General features: G+C 40.3%; 1 protein-coding gene across 1 annotated transcript in view; it reads left to right on the top strand.

Moving 5' to 3' along the window:
* heatr5b (HEAT repeat containing 5B) overlaps window positions 1–14,489 on the top strand; it is a 68,542-nt gene that overhangs the window by 38,568 nt on the left and 15,485 nt on the right. The window contains exons 23-30 of the mRNA XM_077237584.1: window positions 536–796; window positions 1,803–1,984; window positions 2,091–2,159; window positions 5,350–5,526; window positions 6,885–7,107; window positions 9,816–10,025; window positions 10,106–10,233; window positions 11,451–11,586. Of these exons, the coding sequence (XP_077093699.1) occupies window positions 536–796; window positions 1,803–1,984; window positions 2,091–2,159; window positions 5,350–5,526; window positions 6,885–7,107; window positions 9,816–10,025; window positions 10,106–10,233; window positions 11,451–11,586 (1,386 nt within the window). The remainder of the gene's footprint in view (window positions 1–535; window positions 797–1,802; window positions 1,985–2,090; window positions 2,160–5,349; window positions 5,527–6,884; window positions 7,108–9,815; window positions 10,026–10,105; window positions 10,234–11,450; window positions 11,587–14,489) is intronic.

Here is a 14,489-nt window from a genome sequence, read left to right as displayed (position 1 = left end):
CGTCAACGAGTGGATCTCTGAGCTGAGTGAGTGAGTGGAGGCGGGGCTCATTTGCATATTCATAGAACCGAGTATACTAAATTAGGCAAGGGTGTCGAGTTACATTCAAGATTTTTTAAGGGAAATAAACCTTTAAATATGTCATTTTGGTGTTTTAACGGATACAATTATTGACTACTGGGGGACTAGAATCTGTAAGTGTGTGGCCAGCCTAAGATACTGTATTTATACTGAGGTACGTTTAACTGATATCGTACAAAACCCAATTTTGGTAGTGAGCAATACAGTATTAGAAGCAGTGCTCATTGTTCTATATCTGTAGGATTTTGTTGTTCCATCTTGCTGCTTCCCATAAGGTTTTCAAAACTGACATTTCTAAGGTCACCACAAAAGTTTTTAAATTTCCTGATAATCAGAGTGCTTCAGCTTAGGAAGAGAGACTACAGTGTGCTTGTGTAAAGAGAAGAACAGTGCACTCTTAACCCAGCTCTTAGACCCTTCGATCGGCCCCTCTCATGCGGTGTTGTTGTTGCAGAGGTCGGTGGGACTGTAGCGTCTCACAGCCGCCGGAAGGAGGAGGACGACGACTCTGAGAAGAAGGATGAGATGGATGATGACATCATGTTCACGTCTCTGGGTCAGGATGAGAAGGCCAAGCCGTCCGTGGCGCCGCGCTGGGTCACGCGAGTGTTCGCTGCCGACTGTCTGTGCCGGATCATCAATCTGTGTGAGAATGCAGACAAGGCCCACTTTGACCTGGCAGCCGCACGGGTCGCCAAGACCAAAAACCCTGAAGGTAAACGTCTTAAGGTCTCGGTATACTCACGGCGAAGTTCCTTTCGTTCTTTCCTTATGGGTAAAACTAAATTTGAAATACCTTTGCCTAATAAACTGTTAGCGATCATCACGACTCTGCCTACAATTCTGTTAACGAACATATTGACTCCGTCCACAATTCTGTTAACAAACATTCTGACTCCTCCCACAATTGTTAGCGAACATCATGACTCCGCCAACAATTCTGTTAGTGAACATCATGACTCCGCCCACAATTCTGTTAGTGAACATCATGACTCCTCCCACAATTGTGTTAGTGAACATCCTGACTCCGCCCACAATTCTGTTAGTGAACATCATGAGTCCGCCCATAATTCTGTTAGCAAACATCATGACTCCTCCCACAATTCTGTTAGTGAACATCATGAGTCCGCCCATAATTCTGTTAGCAAACATCATGACTCCTCCCACAATTGTGTTAGTGAACATCATGACTCCGCCTGCAATTTTGTAGCGAACATCCTGACTCCGCCCACATTTAGATCAATATGTAAACATGTGCTGCTCTTTCCTCTCAATAACAGAATAAACACACAATAACAATAAGAAAACAGCAGTTCGGAAAGCATCTGATCATAGTGATGTGGAGATGTTTGCTCCAGCTCTGAGATTCAGATCTACAGTCACGTCACGTTTATTCATACAGCACTTTATACAATAGATAGATTTACAGCAGCAGCTTTACAGTATTAAACATGACAAATAGTGTCAGTTTCTCTTTCAGTTCGAATCAAAGCTTCAGTTTCTACTATAAAGCGGCTCTCCTGTGTGTTCGTGTTTTTACTCGCATCTGAACATCATGGCCTACAGCCCTTGAGCAAAATCACCTCTGTGTCTTTAGGAATTACAAGTGGCCCTTGGGGTTGAAAGAGGGGGGTTGAAACAGTAAAAGCAAATGTCTTTCTTCATTTTCAAATATGTTGGATTATTTCAGTCCTACAGACTCGGTGTTGTGTCTTCCGCAGGGGACTTCCTCGTGCTGCACTTGTGTGATCTGATCCGCATGGCCTTCATGGCCGCGACGGACCACAGTAACCAGCTGCGCATGGCAGGACTCCAGGCGCTCGAGGATATCATCAAGAAGTTTGCAGCGGTGCCGGAGCCCGAGTTCCCTGGTCATGTGATCCTGGAGCAGTATCAGGCCAACGTTAGTTCAGTCATTGATGCCGTTCAAATGTTGCATGTCGACTGAGGTGATCACTGGCACCAGGATTCATCTAACCCATGTCCTGATGTTGTGATGTTGTGTTCAGGTTGGTGCTGCGCTCCGACCAGCCTTTTCCCCAGACACACCTTCAGACATCACTGCTAAAGCCTGCCAGGTGAACCTCACACACACACACACACACACACACACACACACACACACACACACACACATATGCCAGTCTTAAGCCTCTGGTGCTCTTCGGTCCTTTTTGACCTAAAAATGTTACATTTTAGAAATGTTTTCTTCATCGGAATGGTACGAAACTTGGTAAAAGTTTTGGCACTTGCTGTGTGATCACACATCTGAATAGGTTAAATGCTCCTGAAAACAATAGTCAAACTTGTGCTCCTCGCGGCCAGAAATGACGCATTGGAAATGAATTAGAGATTAAGTTCCTCTAGTGGAAGCGTTCGGTACTGCAGCCGAACAACTTCTCACTGAAAGATCATTTTTTGAGATATCAGCCTCAAATTTTGAACTCAACTTGTTTAGATTTATGGCTCTGAGTTTCTTGCAGTTTTAAAGTAAAACATGATTTTCAAAAAAATATATTTCATATAAAAATTTAAAATAGTATTTTTGCACATTTATAAAAGTTCACATTTTTTCACTTCAGCAATAATCTGCCAAGTGTCGTCTTTGAAAAGAAATCAAACTTAAGTCTGTGCTCTAAAGCATCCAAGATTTACGACAGTTTAAGTTGGAAATTTATTTTTCAGGTCTTTGCTCAAAAAGTGAATGAATGGATTATAAATACAGCGTAAATATAATTTAGTACCATGTTTGATGCTCTCATAAATAAGTAAACCTGTTATTACAGTTCCGCTGATGGGAAACGAGTGGTTCTGATTTGTCAGAATATCTCATATTAAGTCAAGACACTACAGGCAAAAGTATTGTTTTTCATGCACTTGTCAACATTGAGATTTTGGACTATTTTGCTTCCATAATGTCTTCCTTTAGACTAATGGAAAGAAAATGTACAAAATACACTGTTTATTTTATTGCACTTTATCTATTTGCATCTGTAGATTTTATTCTCAATCCATCTCTTTAAAGGTGGTTAGTTTGAGTCAGACATCACTTCAGCAGCTTTACACACACTAAACTTTACAGATTCTGATTCTGATTAAAGAGCCTCTGGAAAAACCTTTAACTCTAATATGCCAACCAAATCAAACTATGACCTGCCTTTATTAGATTTCTTTTTTGGTAATGCATGCAAAATAGTGCATATTTAATTAATTAGATAATGCCTCATTTGCATATTTACACATTAAATGTAACATTTCAGAAAACCTTTAATACAAAACAAATGTTTTGGAAGCTCATTTCCGCCATGGAAAAAGTCGGTAATTGTGACTTTTCATCTCACAGTTTTTTCCCCGCAGTTGCGAGGTATGCAGTCGGAATTGCAAGATAAAAATTCCATAATTTTACAAGCTTCCATACAATTGTCTTATTGTACTGTGATAAATCAGCTGGGGAAGTATTGAGATATCTATTATTAGTTAAAGGGCACCTATTATACCCTTTTTTACTAATGTAAAATAAGTCTCTGATGTCCTCATAGTGTGTATGTGCAGTTTTAGCTCAAAATACCCCACAGATAAGTTTTTACAGCATGTTAAAATTGCCATTTTAGGGGGGTGAGCAAAAGTGCGTCTTTTTTCTGTGGGTCCCTTTAAATGCAAATGAGCTGCTGCTCCTGGCTCAGGGGGCGGAGCTACAACTGAGCGTGCGTGTGTGTCTCCCTTTAAATTCAAATGAGCTGCTGCTCCCGGCACAGAGGGCGGATTTACAACTGTGTGTGTGTGTGTCTCCCTTTAAATGCAAATGAGCTGCTGCTCCCGGCACAGGGGGCGGAGCTACAACTGCGTGTGCGTGTGTGTCTCCCTTTAAATGCAAATGAGCTGCTGCTCCCGGCACAGAGGGCGGAGCTACAACTGTGTGTGTGTGTGTCCCTTTAAATGCAAATTAGTTGCTGCTCCCGGCCCCCTTTCACGAAGAGGGCGGAGCTAAAAAGAGCTCATGCAACAATACAACAGGACAATCTCACGCACTAATTTTCTTGCAAGTTCAGTTTACGATTATAAACTGTTGTCATCTTGCTTCAATCCACTATCAGTACAAGCCTGTTGTAGCAGACCTCGTTCCATGGCCAAAGCTTTAAAGGAACACTCCACCGTTTTTTGAAATAGGGCTTATTCACCGTCTCCCCTAAATTAAGATAGGTGGGCAAAAGCATTTGTGCCTCAGTGCAGGCATTTTCTTTGTTTGGCAGCGCCGACGCTAGCTTAGCTTAGCATAATGAATGGAATCCTAAGTTGCATATCATGAGTAAAAGTGATAAAAAAAAAACTAAAAAAAAAAAAATTACTTCTTGTGGCCTGCGTATTCACAACGAGTACAACTAGCAATTCAGATTAAGACTAGGCGATTTCCTAGGCAGAGATTGACTTGGGACTATATTAGTGAATCACAGGCGAAGCACTGCTACTTGGGCGCAGAGATATCACGCAACACCTGAAATCCCACAACTTCGCCTAGTCTTAATCTGAATTGCTAGTTGTACTCGTTGTGAATACGCAGGCCACAAGAAGTAATTCGTTTTTTTTGTTTGTTTGTTTTTTATCACTTTTACTCACTACATGCTACCTGACAACGTAGGATTGCATTCATTATGCTAAGCTAAGCTAGCGTCGGCGCTGCCAAACTAAGAAAATGCCTGCACTGAGACACAAATGCTTTTGCCCAGGTATCTTAATGTAGGGGAGACGGTGAATAAGCCCTATTTCAAAGAACGGTGGAGTGTTCCTTTAAAGATGAGTTTTATGAAGTTTATTATACATCACACAGAAGATGAAATACTGTAAGAGCTCAATAAAACGCAGTACAAGAAGTGTGCATTAAAGTCTTATCCATAAACTCTATTTCTCTTTCTCTTTATCATTATCATCAACATACACAGCGAATTACACAAAGCCACTCATTACAACTAACAGTAAACTAATATATACAGACTTTTTAAGCTGGATCACAAACAATTGCTACTGATCCATCCTCGAGTAACAACTTTGTATTTTTGTTTTGTATTGTCCCTTTGTATTTGTCTTGCTCTGAAACACTGCTTAGGATTTATGGGGATAAAAAAGGAGTGGTTGTTCACACACTGCTGACGCACATGTTCAAACACCATGTAATGGTGAATTCTGCATAATAGATGTACGTTTACTCTTTCCCCCCGTGCTGTCTCGGCTCATGTTCACTGCATTTGACACGGAGTGTGTGTGTGTGTGCAGGTGTGCAGTGCGTGGATAGGCAGCGGTGTGGTCAGTGACCTGAACGACCTGCGGCGCGTACACACTCTGCTGGTGTCGTCGCTGGACAAGCTTCAGGCCGGCAGATCCTCCAGCCAGCTGTACAGCGAGAGCGCCACCACCATGGAGAAGCTGGCGGTGCTCAAGGCCTGGGCCGAGGTACATCTGTGCACTGGGTTACAACAGAAACCTGTCACACACAGTCTCCGACAGTCCTTCTGTGTCTGAGTGATAGTTTACACACTTTAGCAAGAAAACATATTATATTTCAAACACTTCTTTTTGCAGTGAAATCTTTAATGATTATCATCAAGTAAATGTAAGAATACCTTCCCTTTACTTAATTACCCAGACATCATTTTATAGAAAAATCATGAGTCTGAAATATGATCATCAGGATTTTGAGGACGGTTAATTTGTTCATCTCTCAATCATCATTGTATTGCATTGCATTATATGTTTTAAAACTACAGAGCTTTGATGATAAAATTAAGCATTTAATATCATCTTACTAAGACATTATTGGCAGGTATTGATAATTTTATGTATTTTATGCAAGTATCTGCTGTACTGCTATAAATATCTCTCTGATTTACATTACAAACATTAGAATTTCATCTTACCTTTTGTCCATATAAATATCAGCATCTGCATATTTGTGCTCAGTGGAGTCTCTGAATAATTGAGCAGATTTTTCCTCCATATTCTCACTATGTATCAATTATGATAAAAACACACATTTAAAATCATTCTAAAGTGTTACTTTAGATTTTGTCTCAAGGTACAAATGAACAGTTCCATTTTTATATATATATATATATTTTTTTTTTCTGACTATTATTTTTTTTCAGGGTTTATAGGGTTCAAATAAATCCAATTAGATCTTTAATGATTTTTATCAAGTAAATGACAACTTCTGTTTACCTAATTATCCAGACATAATTTTATTAGAAAAATCACGAGTCTGAAATATGATCATCAGGATTTTGAGGAAGGTATTTTGTTCATCTCTCTTCATATCATAAAATGCTTTACATTTTATTCTATGTAAAGCACTTTGGTCAACCTCGGTTGTGTCTTAAATGTGCTTTATAAATAAATGATTGATTGATCTCTCAATCATTTTATTGCAAATAAAAAAAACTAGCTTTACCATAAGTAAAGTTTACCATAAGTACCATAAGTTTTATCATAAAACTCATATAATATCATCTTACTAAGACATATTATTGGCAGATATTGATATTTATATGCATTTTATGCAAGTATCTGCTGTACTGTAAAGATCTCATTGATTTACATTACAAGCATCAGATTTACTCCTGTTGTCCATAGAAATGTGCATGTGCAAACTTTTACTTTAGATTTTGTCCGAAGGTTCAATGAACTGTTCCATTTTAAATATATATATAAAATATATATATATATATATTTTCTGACTATTGATTATTTCAGGCTTTACAGGGTTCAGATAAATGGCATCATTATGATCATTATTGTCTCTCTCTGTGGTGTAGGTGTTTGTGGTGGCTATGAAGATCAAGCAGGAGTGTGAGTCTGCACCTCAGGGTGACGAGGACGAGCATGAGGATGAGGAAGGAGATGTTCTTCCTCCAGACAGCCTGATGACGCTGGTCCAGCCGGAGCTGCCGTCTCTGAGCCGTCTGTGGCTGTCGGTGTTGAGGGATTATGCTCTGCTCACTCTCCCTGCGGAGTTCTCCAGCCAGCTGCCGCCCGAAGGTACATCAGCTCGTCAATACCTAGATCAAATTCAAGAACATAAATAGTCTGAAAATCTGCATGAAAGGGAAGTTGCGCTGCTCTTTTCTTCTCTATTGTGCCATATATCCCAGTTAAACGCTTCTGTGACAAGAACAAATGTGGGCGGGGCTTGATTGTGTCTGTGGGGAACTGATTAGATGGTTGTGGTTTGCTATTGGCTGACGTCATGTGAGTGACAAGTTATAGCCCCACCCACATCAGAGAAGAGAAGAGATGCTGCAAGAGGAAGTTATTCTGATTCAAAAATATTAAAACAATTATGATGTGCACTGATAAATCAGTTTGAATAAACACTGCAATATTCCATAAAAACAAGAACTGTCCATTTTGATTTCATAGTGACTTTAAAAGGCAAGGAAAGAGTAAGTGTTATTTAACACATTCAGTAAATAGATTTCACTCAAAACATCAGCTCACCAAATACCTTCGATTGCTTGCTGTATAGGTGCGATGGTGCAATATAATACGTTAATATAATCATTTCTTAATTCTGCGCTTTTTCTTAATTAAGGTTGCCATGGTCACGCAGGTTGTTTTCGCATTTAACTCGTGGCCACGAGAAAATCATGTCGATCAGCATATCTCATAATGATGCCGTTACCTCGACAAAATGATCGATTGCTGTGCATTAGCATAGCATACAGACGAAGAAATGTGGAAATAAATAAATAAATGTAGACATAAATACATACATAAACAAATGTGGAAATAAATAAATGTGGAAAAAAATACAATTATACATAAATAAGGAAATAAAAGTATAAATACTCATTTATCTCTCTTATTTTATTAAGTTTTTTAATTAAAATAAATAATTTATATCTTCATATATTTATTTATGTATTTTCGTTTTTTTACATTTCTTCGTATATTTATTCATGTATTTATTTATTAAGTCAAGTCAGGTCTGGCGTTCCCCAGTTTTGTGATTTTGATCATTATTAAGACCTTGTTGAATGTTTAATGAAGTAAAAGAATCTGATATATATGGTCTATTTTAACATTTTGGGTTTGTTCTGCATGGACTTACTGTTAATTTAATTTAGTATTTAAAAAAGGTCTTAATTTGATTTTATAAACTCAGCAGATTCCCATGGAGGACGAATTGCATTAAGGCCCGTAAGACTGAAAACTGTAAAGATAACTATATTAGTGTTCACACCAGCTGACGATGTCGTTCTGCTTATTTTAAGCAGTTTTGTCATGTGCCGCTTTAAATGCTCCAGCTTTTAAAGGGTAACTAAACACTAAAACAACTTTTTTTAGGTAATTATCTGTAAGGATGGAGCTTCATAAATGCTGTTCATTGATTCGAGTACATTTTTTGACATTTGGGTATAAAGTGTTTTAATTTTCAAATATATGGTGTAAAAACGTCTGAGTGCTGCCCTCTTCAGGTTAAACGGAAAGCTCCTGCAGTAGCGGTACTCTCTGACGTAGAATACTCTCTGACGTCACTCGGTCACTCGGTCACGCCCTTGGCAGCCCCTGGTATAAAAGCATCTGGTTCCGTCAAAACTACTGTAGCGAGTCAGGAGTTGGAATTACGATCGTATTGAAAACGATCAGGATAGATATATATTAGCATCTAGTTAGCATAGCATTTATATAGTTATTTAGATTATTTCGTGTAGCCTAGGTAGTTAATCTCGCCTATAGCTCCAGTGTGCAACCTGCATTTTACGTGGGATTGCTTCTCCAACGCAATGGAAGTGGAAATGGGCTCCTCCACACAGCTCGCGCTGCCAAACGCTGCTCTTCATACCTGCATGAACTCCACCACCGCAGCGGCGTCATGATGTGAGTGAGCATATATTTTTATCACAATTTATGTTCCTTCTTATCAGGCTAAAGTTAATCCTCTGGTGTCGACAAACGCGCCGGCGCGATTTGCCGATTATTTTTTTCACATAGCAGCAAAATATAATGAACGTAATAGTAATAATAATCCTGGAAAAAAATTACCTCAAAATGACTGAATATAAGAATAATCGGATGCCGATCGCGATGCGGGAGTGAAGACCGCAGTTTGAGCTGGTGTCCACAGACAATTCACCCTCCTCCCCTTCAGGTGAAGGTGGGGGAGAAAAGTTCTCGACTTCAAATGACCGCTCTGTTGCAAAGCTACTTGCGTCACTCCATTTTAGCTAGTTTGACAGCAGCTGTCACTGCGGGTCTCAGGTGCACGCGCCCCCCCCCCCCCCCCCCCCCCCCCCCGCTCAGCCCCGCCCTCGGTTCGTCCCCTCTATCTCCGCTGGGCTCCGCCCACTTTTCCAGCATTTTTCAAATATTGCCAGTGGGTGGAGTCAGGCTTTGACCAGGGGTTTAGTTACCCTTTAAAGCATGGACACAAGCTCTTGAAGCTCCACCCCCTGTGCCGGGAGCAGCAGCTCATTTGCATTTAAAGGGAGAAACACACAAACGTTGCATTTTTGCTCACCCTCAAAAAGTGACAATTTTAACATGCTATATACAATTATCTGGAGGGTATTTTGAGCCAAAACTTCACATACACACTCTGGGGACATCAGAGACTTATTTGACATTAGTGAAAAGGGCATTATAGGACCCCTATAACTCTTTATTGTTATCTTGGTGTGAATGGGCCTGTATTGTTGTACTTGCTCAGTGTAAAGCCGTGATAACACTGATTTCTGTTTGATCAGGAGGGGCGTTTTACACTCCGGAGACGATAGACACAGCCAGGCTCCACTACCGCAGCTCGTGGGCATCAGTCCTGCACGCCGAGGCTCTGTGGCTCAGTAGCACCGGCTTCGGCACGGCTGAGGACTCCAGCGAGAGCAAGAGCGCCGCCATCACTACGCCCGGCGCAAACACTGATGATCTGGTGAAGGACAGATTGCACCTTCTTCTGGGTAAATTATCTGCAAATGCATTTGGATTTTTCACATTTGCTCCCCCGGTGTGTAAAGTGCTGTTTTCTCACGTGTTTCAGGCATCAGCATTGAGTTCCTGTGTTTCCCTCGGGCCGAGGAGCCCATAGAGGATGTGATGTCGTGTCTGCACGCTCTCTGCACGCTGATGGACTCGCCCAGCGCTCGCACACACATCGCAGAGGACCAGGTCAACATCCGCTTCATGTGTTTGACTCCAGACAATAGGAAATAGGGTTCGGTCCATGTGAATTTAAACAATTCCGATTTAGATTCTGCTCATCGATTCCTAATTTCGATTCCAATAAGATAAAAAAAACGTAGATTTCATTCGTATTTAGTCTTATTGCAAAACATTTAATTTTATCTGAATAGCTGAATACCATAGAAAAACAACTAGCCTAACTAATATAAAGAAACTTTGAAAAAAACTTAAAATTAAAGGCCATGTTAAATTAAAGGCCATGTTAAATTAATTTAGCAGAGTTCTTTGGGCTTTTTGATTTTTTACAAACTTTACAGATTCTAATTCAACAGGAAGAACAGCTCGTTCGGCGCGTCATACGTCATTACGCAGTTTCTACGTCACTGCACATGCGCAGTTCTTTCAGTTTCGGTTTTCAATCCGATCAAGTGTTTACAAAACGAATAAACCACTCCTTTCAGTCCGATCGAAATCACATTGGGATCGAGCTCAATCGGATCAAGGCATTTACATGAAGGCTTTCAGTGCGATTGAGCCGTCAATCCCATTACTAGCGGATTATTTGGTTGCATGTAAACGTAGCCAGTTGCAAATGCTGTAATTATATTTAAATATCAGAAATGTGTTTAAAAATCATATCACCTTATTGAACTAATGTATATCGCGATATACTTTGATATTGAATTGTTGTCCAGCCTTAAAGGGATATTTCACCCAAAAATGAAAATTCTGTCAGTATTTACTCTCCCTCATGTTGTTCAACCCCGTAAGACCTTCGTTCATCTTCGCAACACGAATTAAGATATTTGTGATTAAATCTGAGAGCTGGATCACTCCTCCATAGGCTTCTAAGGGATTGAAACTTGTTCCCCGAAAAGTTATTAAAGACATTGTTAAAATATTCCAAGTGACTACAGTGGCTCAATCTTAAGTTTATCAAGCGACGAGAATACTTTTTGTGCGCAAAAAAAAAAAAAAAAAAAGACTTTATTTCAACTATTGATGTCCTTCTCTGTGGGCCTCGAGTGAGTTCACTAGTGTGATAGCGTAGAGCTACGTCACACTTAGGCTCACTACTGGCCGACTATTGGCTTCTAAGGGATTGAAACTTGTTCCCCGAAAAGTTATTAAAGACATCGTTAAAATAGTCCAAGTGACTACAGTGGCTCAACTTAAGTGTGTGTGCCTGTGTTCTGCTGTAGTTGCTGGCTGTGGAGCTGCTGAACGTGCTTCACCGGCTCTTGCTGACCCGTGACCCGCAGAGCATGCAGTTACAGGTGACGACGGTGGTGCAGAAGACCATCCGCGCCGCACAGGAGCACCTGCAGCACATCAGAAGTGAGTCGACGTCACATGTTCAACAAACTGTGATGAGTTCCCTGCTGGGGTTACCACTAGCAGCTCTTCTGAGGGTTAGGAAGCAATCTAGAGAATAAGCGTCTCCTAATCGGTTGCCTGATACTTCTATCCAGCTCATTCCTGACGATCTTACTGTGTTATAAATTATGGCTGGCACTTCGGTTCGAGGAACTTCCATTCAAAAACACTGAAACGAATCATTTTAAATCATAAGTCAGTGTGACTGGATGAGCTGACAGTTTCCTACATGATTTATTTTCAGACATCATGAAAATAACATTTTTATTTTAACGTGACGTTATAACGAGAATATGTATGGAAAGAGCTCTTTTCAGTCACTGCTTTCTTTTCCTCATGATTATTATTTATTTTTTCCCTTTGCACTCCGCTGTAAAAGCATGAAAAAGCTCAACATATACTGCACATTTGTGGTCTGTTCTCCTGATTTAATTTACGATATATGCCATTAATAATTCACTGTAATGCACAAAGAATCTCTCGTTTTTCTCCTCAAATCCTCACGTCTCTTTCCAGGTTTGCTTAATAGGCAAATAGAATTTATTATCTGTAAAAATGACGGATATCACTTTGAAAAATTAAGGCAACGTATGTTACATAATGCATATATATATATATATATATATATATATATATATATATATATATATATATATATATTACTACAATGATATTTAACCCGTCCGTTATTGCTGTGGAAAGAATTGTGCTTTTGGGTTATTTGGTCTGTTGAAAGTGCCTTGTTGATGCTTTTACACTTTTAAATGTCCTTTTAATGTCCAATGGTTGAAGGGTGAGTAGAATAATGTCTTATTTATATCTAATAATTATCTTATTGTACCCATTTTTTATAAAAAACGTATTGCGTTCATAGAGCGAACTGATTGTTTACAGCTTAACAGAAGTTATACCCATAATTCAGTGAGAGTTGCGTGTTCAGGCGGAGGAGCTGAAAACAGAGACGTGAACTCGGACACTTCTTGATTCCCGTAGTGACGCCCGCACTGTGTTTGCATACTTTACCACAGCTGAAGTGAAATAAATGCAATATTTATCAAATACACAGACTTTTCAGAGGTATTTTCATTCAATACTACTGCTTAATACAGCGTCTGTTTGTACAAGAAAAATGTTCAAAATAAGCCTATACTATTAATAAACCAATGTAGTGAAGTCTACGTTTTTTAATCAGTTTTATTTTGATAAACATGACACAATATAAAATCACGACTACATGAAAAGAGATTTTACTGTTATAAAACAGATTTGTGAACGTACGTGGAGCTGAAGGTGTTCGAATAAACACGAAACACACGTGATTGTTGTCATGCGGTGGATTCGGCCAATCGTGGATCAGCTGTGTCGTCACTGGAGCTCGTGAGCCGCTCTGGAGAAGCTGCGCTCGCTAAGTTCTCCGGCTGCTCTCCAATCGCTCTCGCGCTAATACGTGGCGTCGGCGCTGTGTCAAGTCGGACACATGTTCTAACCGGCATGCACTGCTTCGAGTCAGCCGCCGATCGGTCTGCGCAGCGCTGCATTTCGTCCAACAAGCCGTTTCTGTCAGCTGATGCTGCGGGAACTGCTCCCTTCTCCACTTTTGTTGAAATCTTTTAGGCTAACGCCAGCTTGGGAACAGCTGGCCAATTGTCGCGAAGTATGCAAATACTGACAAGCTCGCGGGCAGTATACAATCCATGGGCGCGCACTTGAGAACCAGGAGGGTTTTTGCTCATGCTATTACGGGGTTGTGCCCACTGCCGCCAGCGAGCCGCGCACATGTGCCCGTCCTCTCGTCTCTGGGTGCAAGGTTACGGCTCGTCGCCTGACGATGATCAGTTCAGACCAGTCCGCTCCAGACGGGGCTCAGTCACTGACACGCCTCACACGATATAAGCAGTCTCCGGTCTCAGTGCAGTGGTCAGTCACGCACAGCGGACAAACAGACCAGCTCTTCGTTAGTGCTGGGCGGTTTGACCAAAAATGTATATCACGTTTTTTTTCAAAATTATGCCGGTTTTCCGGTTTATTACGATTTTTTTTTTCATGCATAATCAGGTCTTCAAAGCATTTTCTACTGGTTGAGAGAGGAATTACTGCAGTAAATTGACTTAGGATGGTCTATTTTACTGTCATTAGTGAATATTGTAGAATAGAATAGCGCCCAGTATAACCTAAAATTGTTATTTCTTAACGTTCTAATAATGTTCTTATAACCAGGAAGTAACGTTAATACAACGTTTATATAACGGGAGAATTGTACGTTCTAATGACGTTTGAATGATGTTCTTATAACCAAGCAAGAACGTTAATACAACGTCTAAAAAACTTGAAATTTTGAATGTCCCTAGAACATTCTGAAATAACGTTAACGTTTTTATAACTTAATGGTAACGTTATGAAAACGTTCTTATAACCTAAAACTGTTAGCTGGGGAAGAGGAGAGATCCGCGATTGCACTGAACACGTTTTAAGTGCAGGATTCTCTGAGCGAACACAGAGAAAATAGACCTATTTTAACAAGAGCAGCGTGTATCTGAGAGCGCGGCACATTATATTCCGCGCGCGAGCAGAGAGATTCGTGCTCGCGCATTATATTAATGTACGTTCGCGCTACAATAATGCGCTCCGCATCCATCGTCCATGTAACGTAACAGACACTGCTGTTTGTTTAACCTCACTCGTCGCTGCTTAGAAGTGCAACATTGTAAAGGGTCCGTCTGAAACAGTGTCGCGCAGCGTAACGTCCGTTCCGAACGTTGTGTAATTAAATACACCGGTATGGCGGTTTATTCAAAATCAATATCGTGACGAAAATATAAACCGGTTTTCGGTTTGAACCGGTTTACCGCCCAGCACTACTCTTC

This window comes from Siphateles boraxobius, unplaced genomic scaffold (genome assembly GCF_051911475.1).
Source record: "Siphateles boraxobius isolate OS27281-9 unplaced genomic scaffold, OSU_SipBor_1 204, whole genome shotgun sequence".
In the NCBI taxonomy this organism is placed as follows: Eukaryota; Metazoa; Chordata; class Actinopteri; order Cypriniformes; family Leuciscidae; genus Siphateles; species Siphateles boraxobius.
This window is presented reverse-complemented; position numbering and strand designations above follow the sequence as displayed.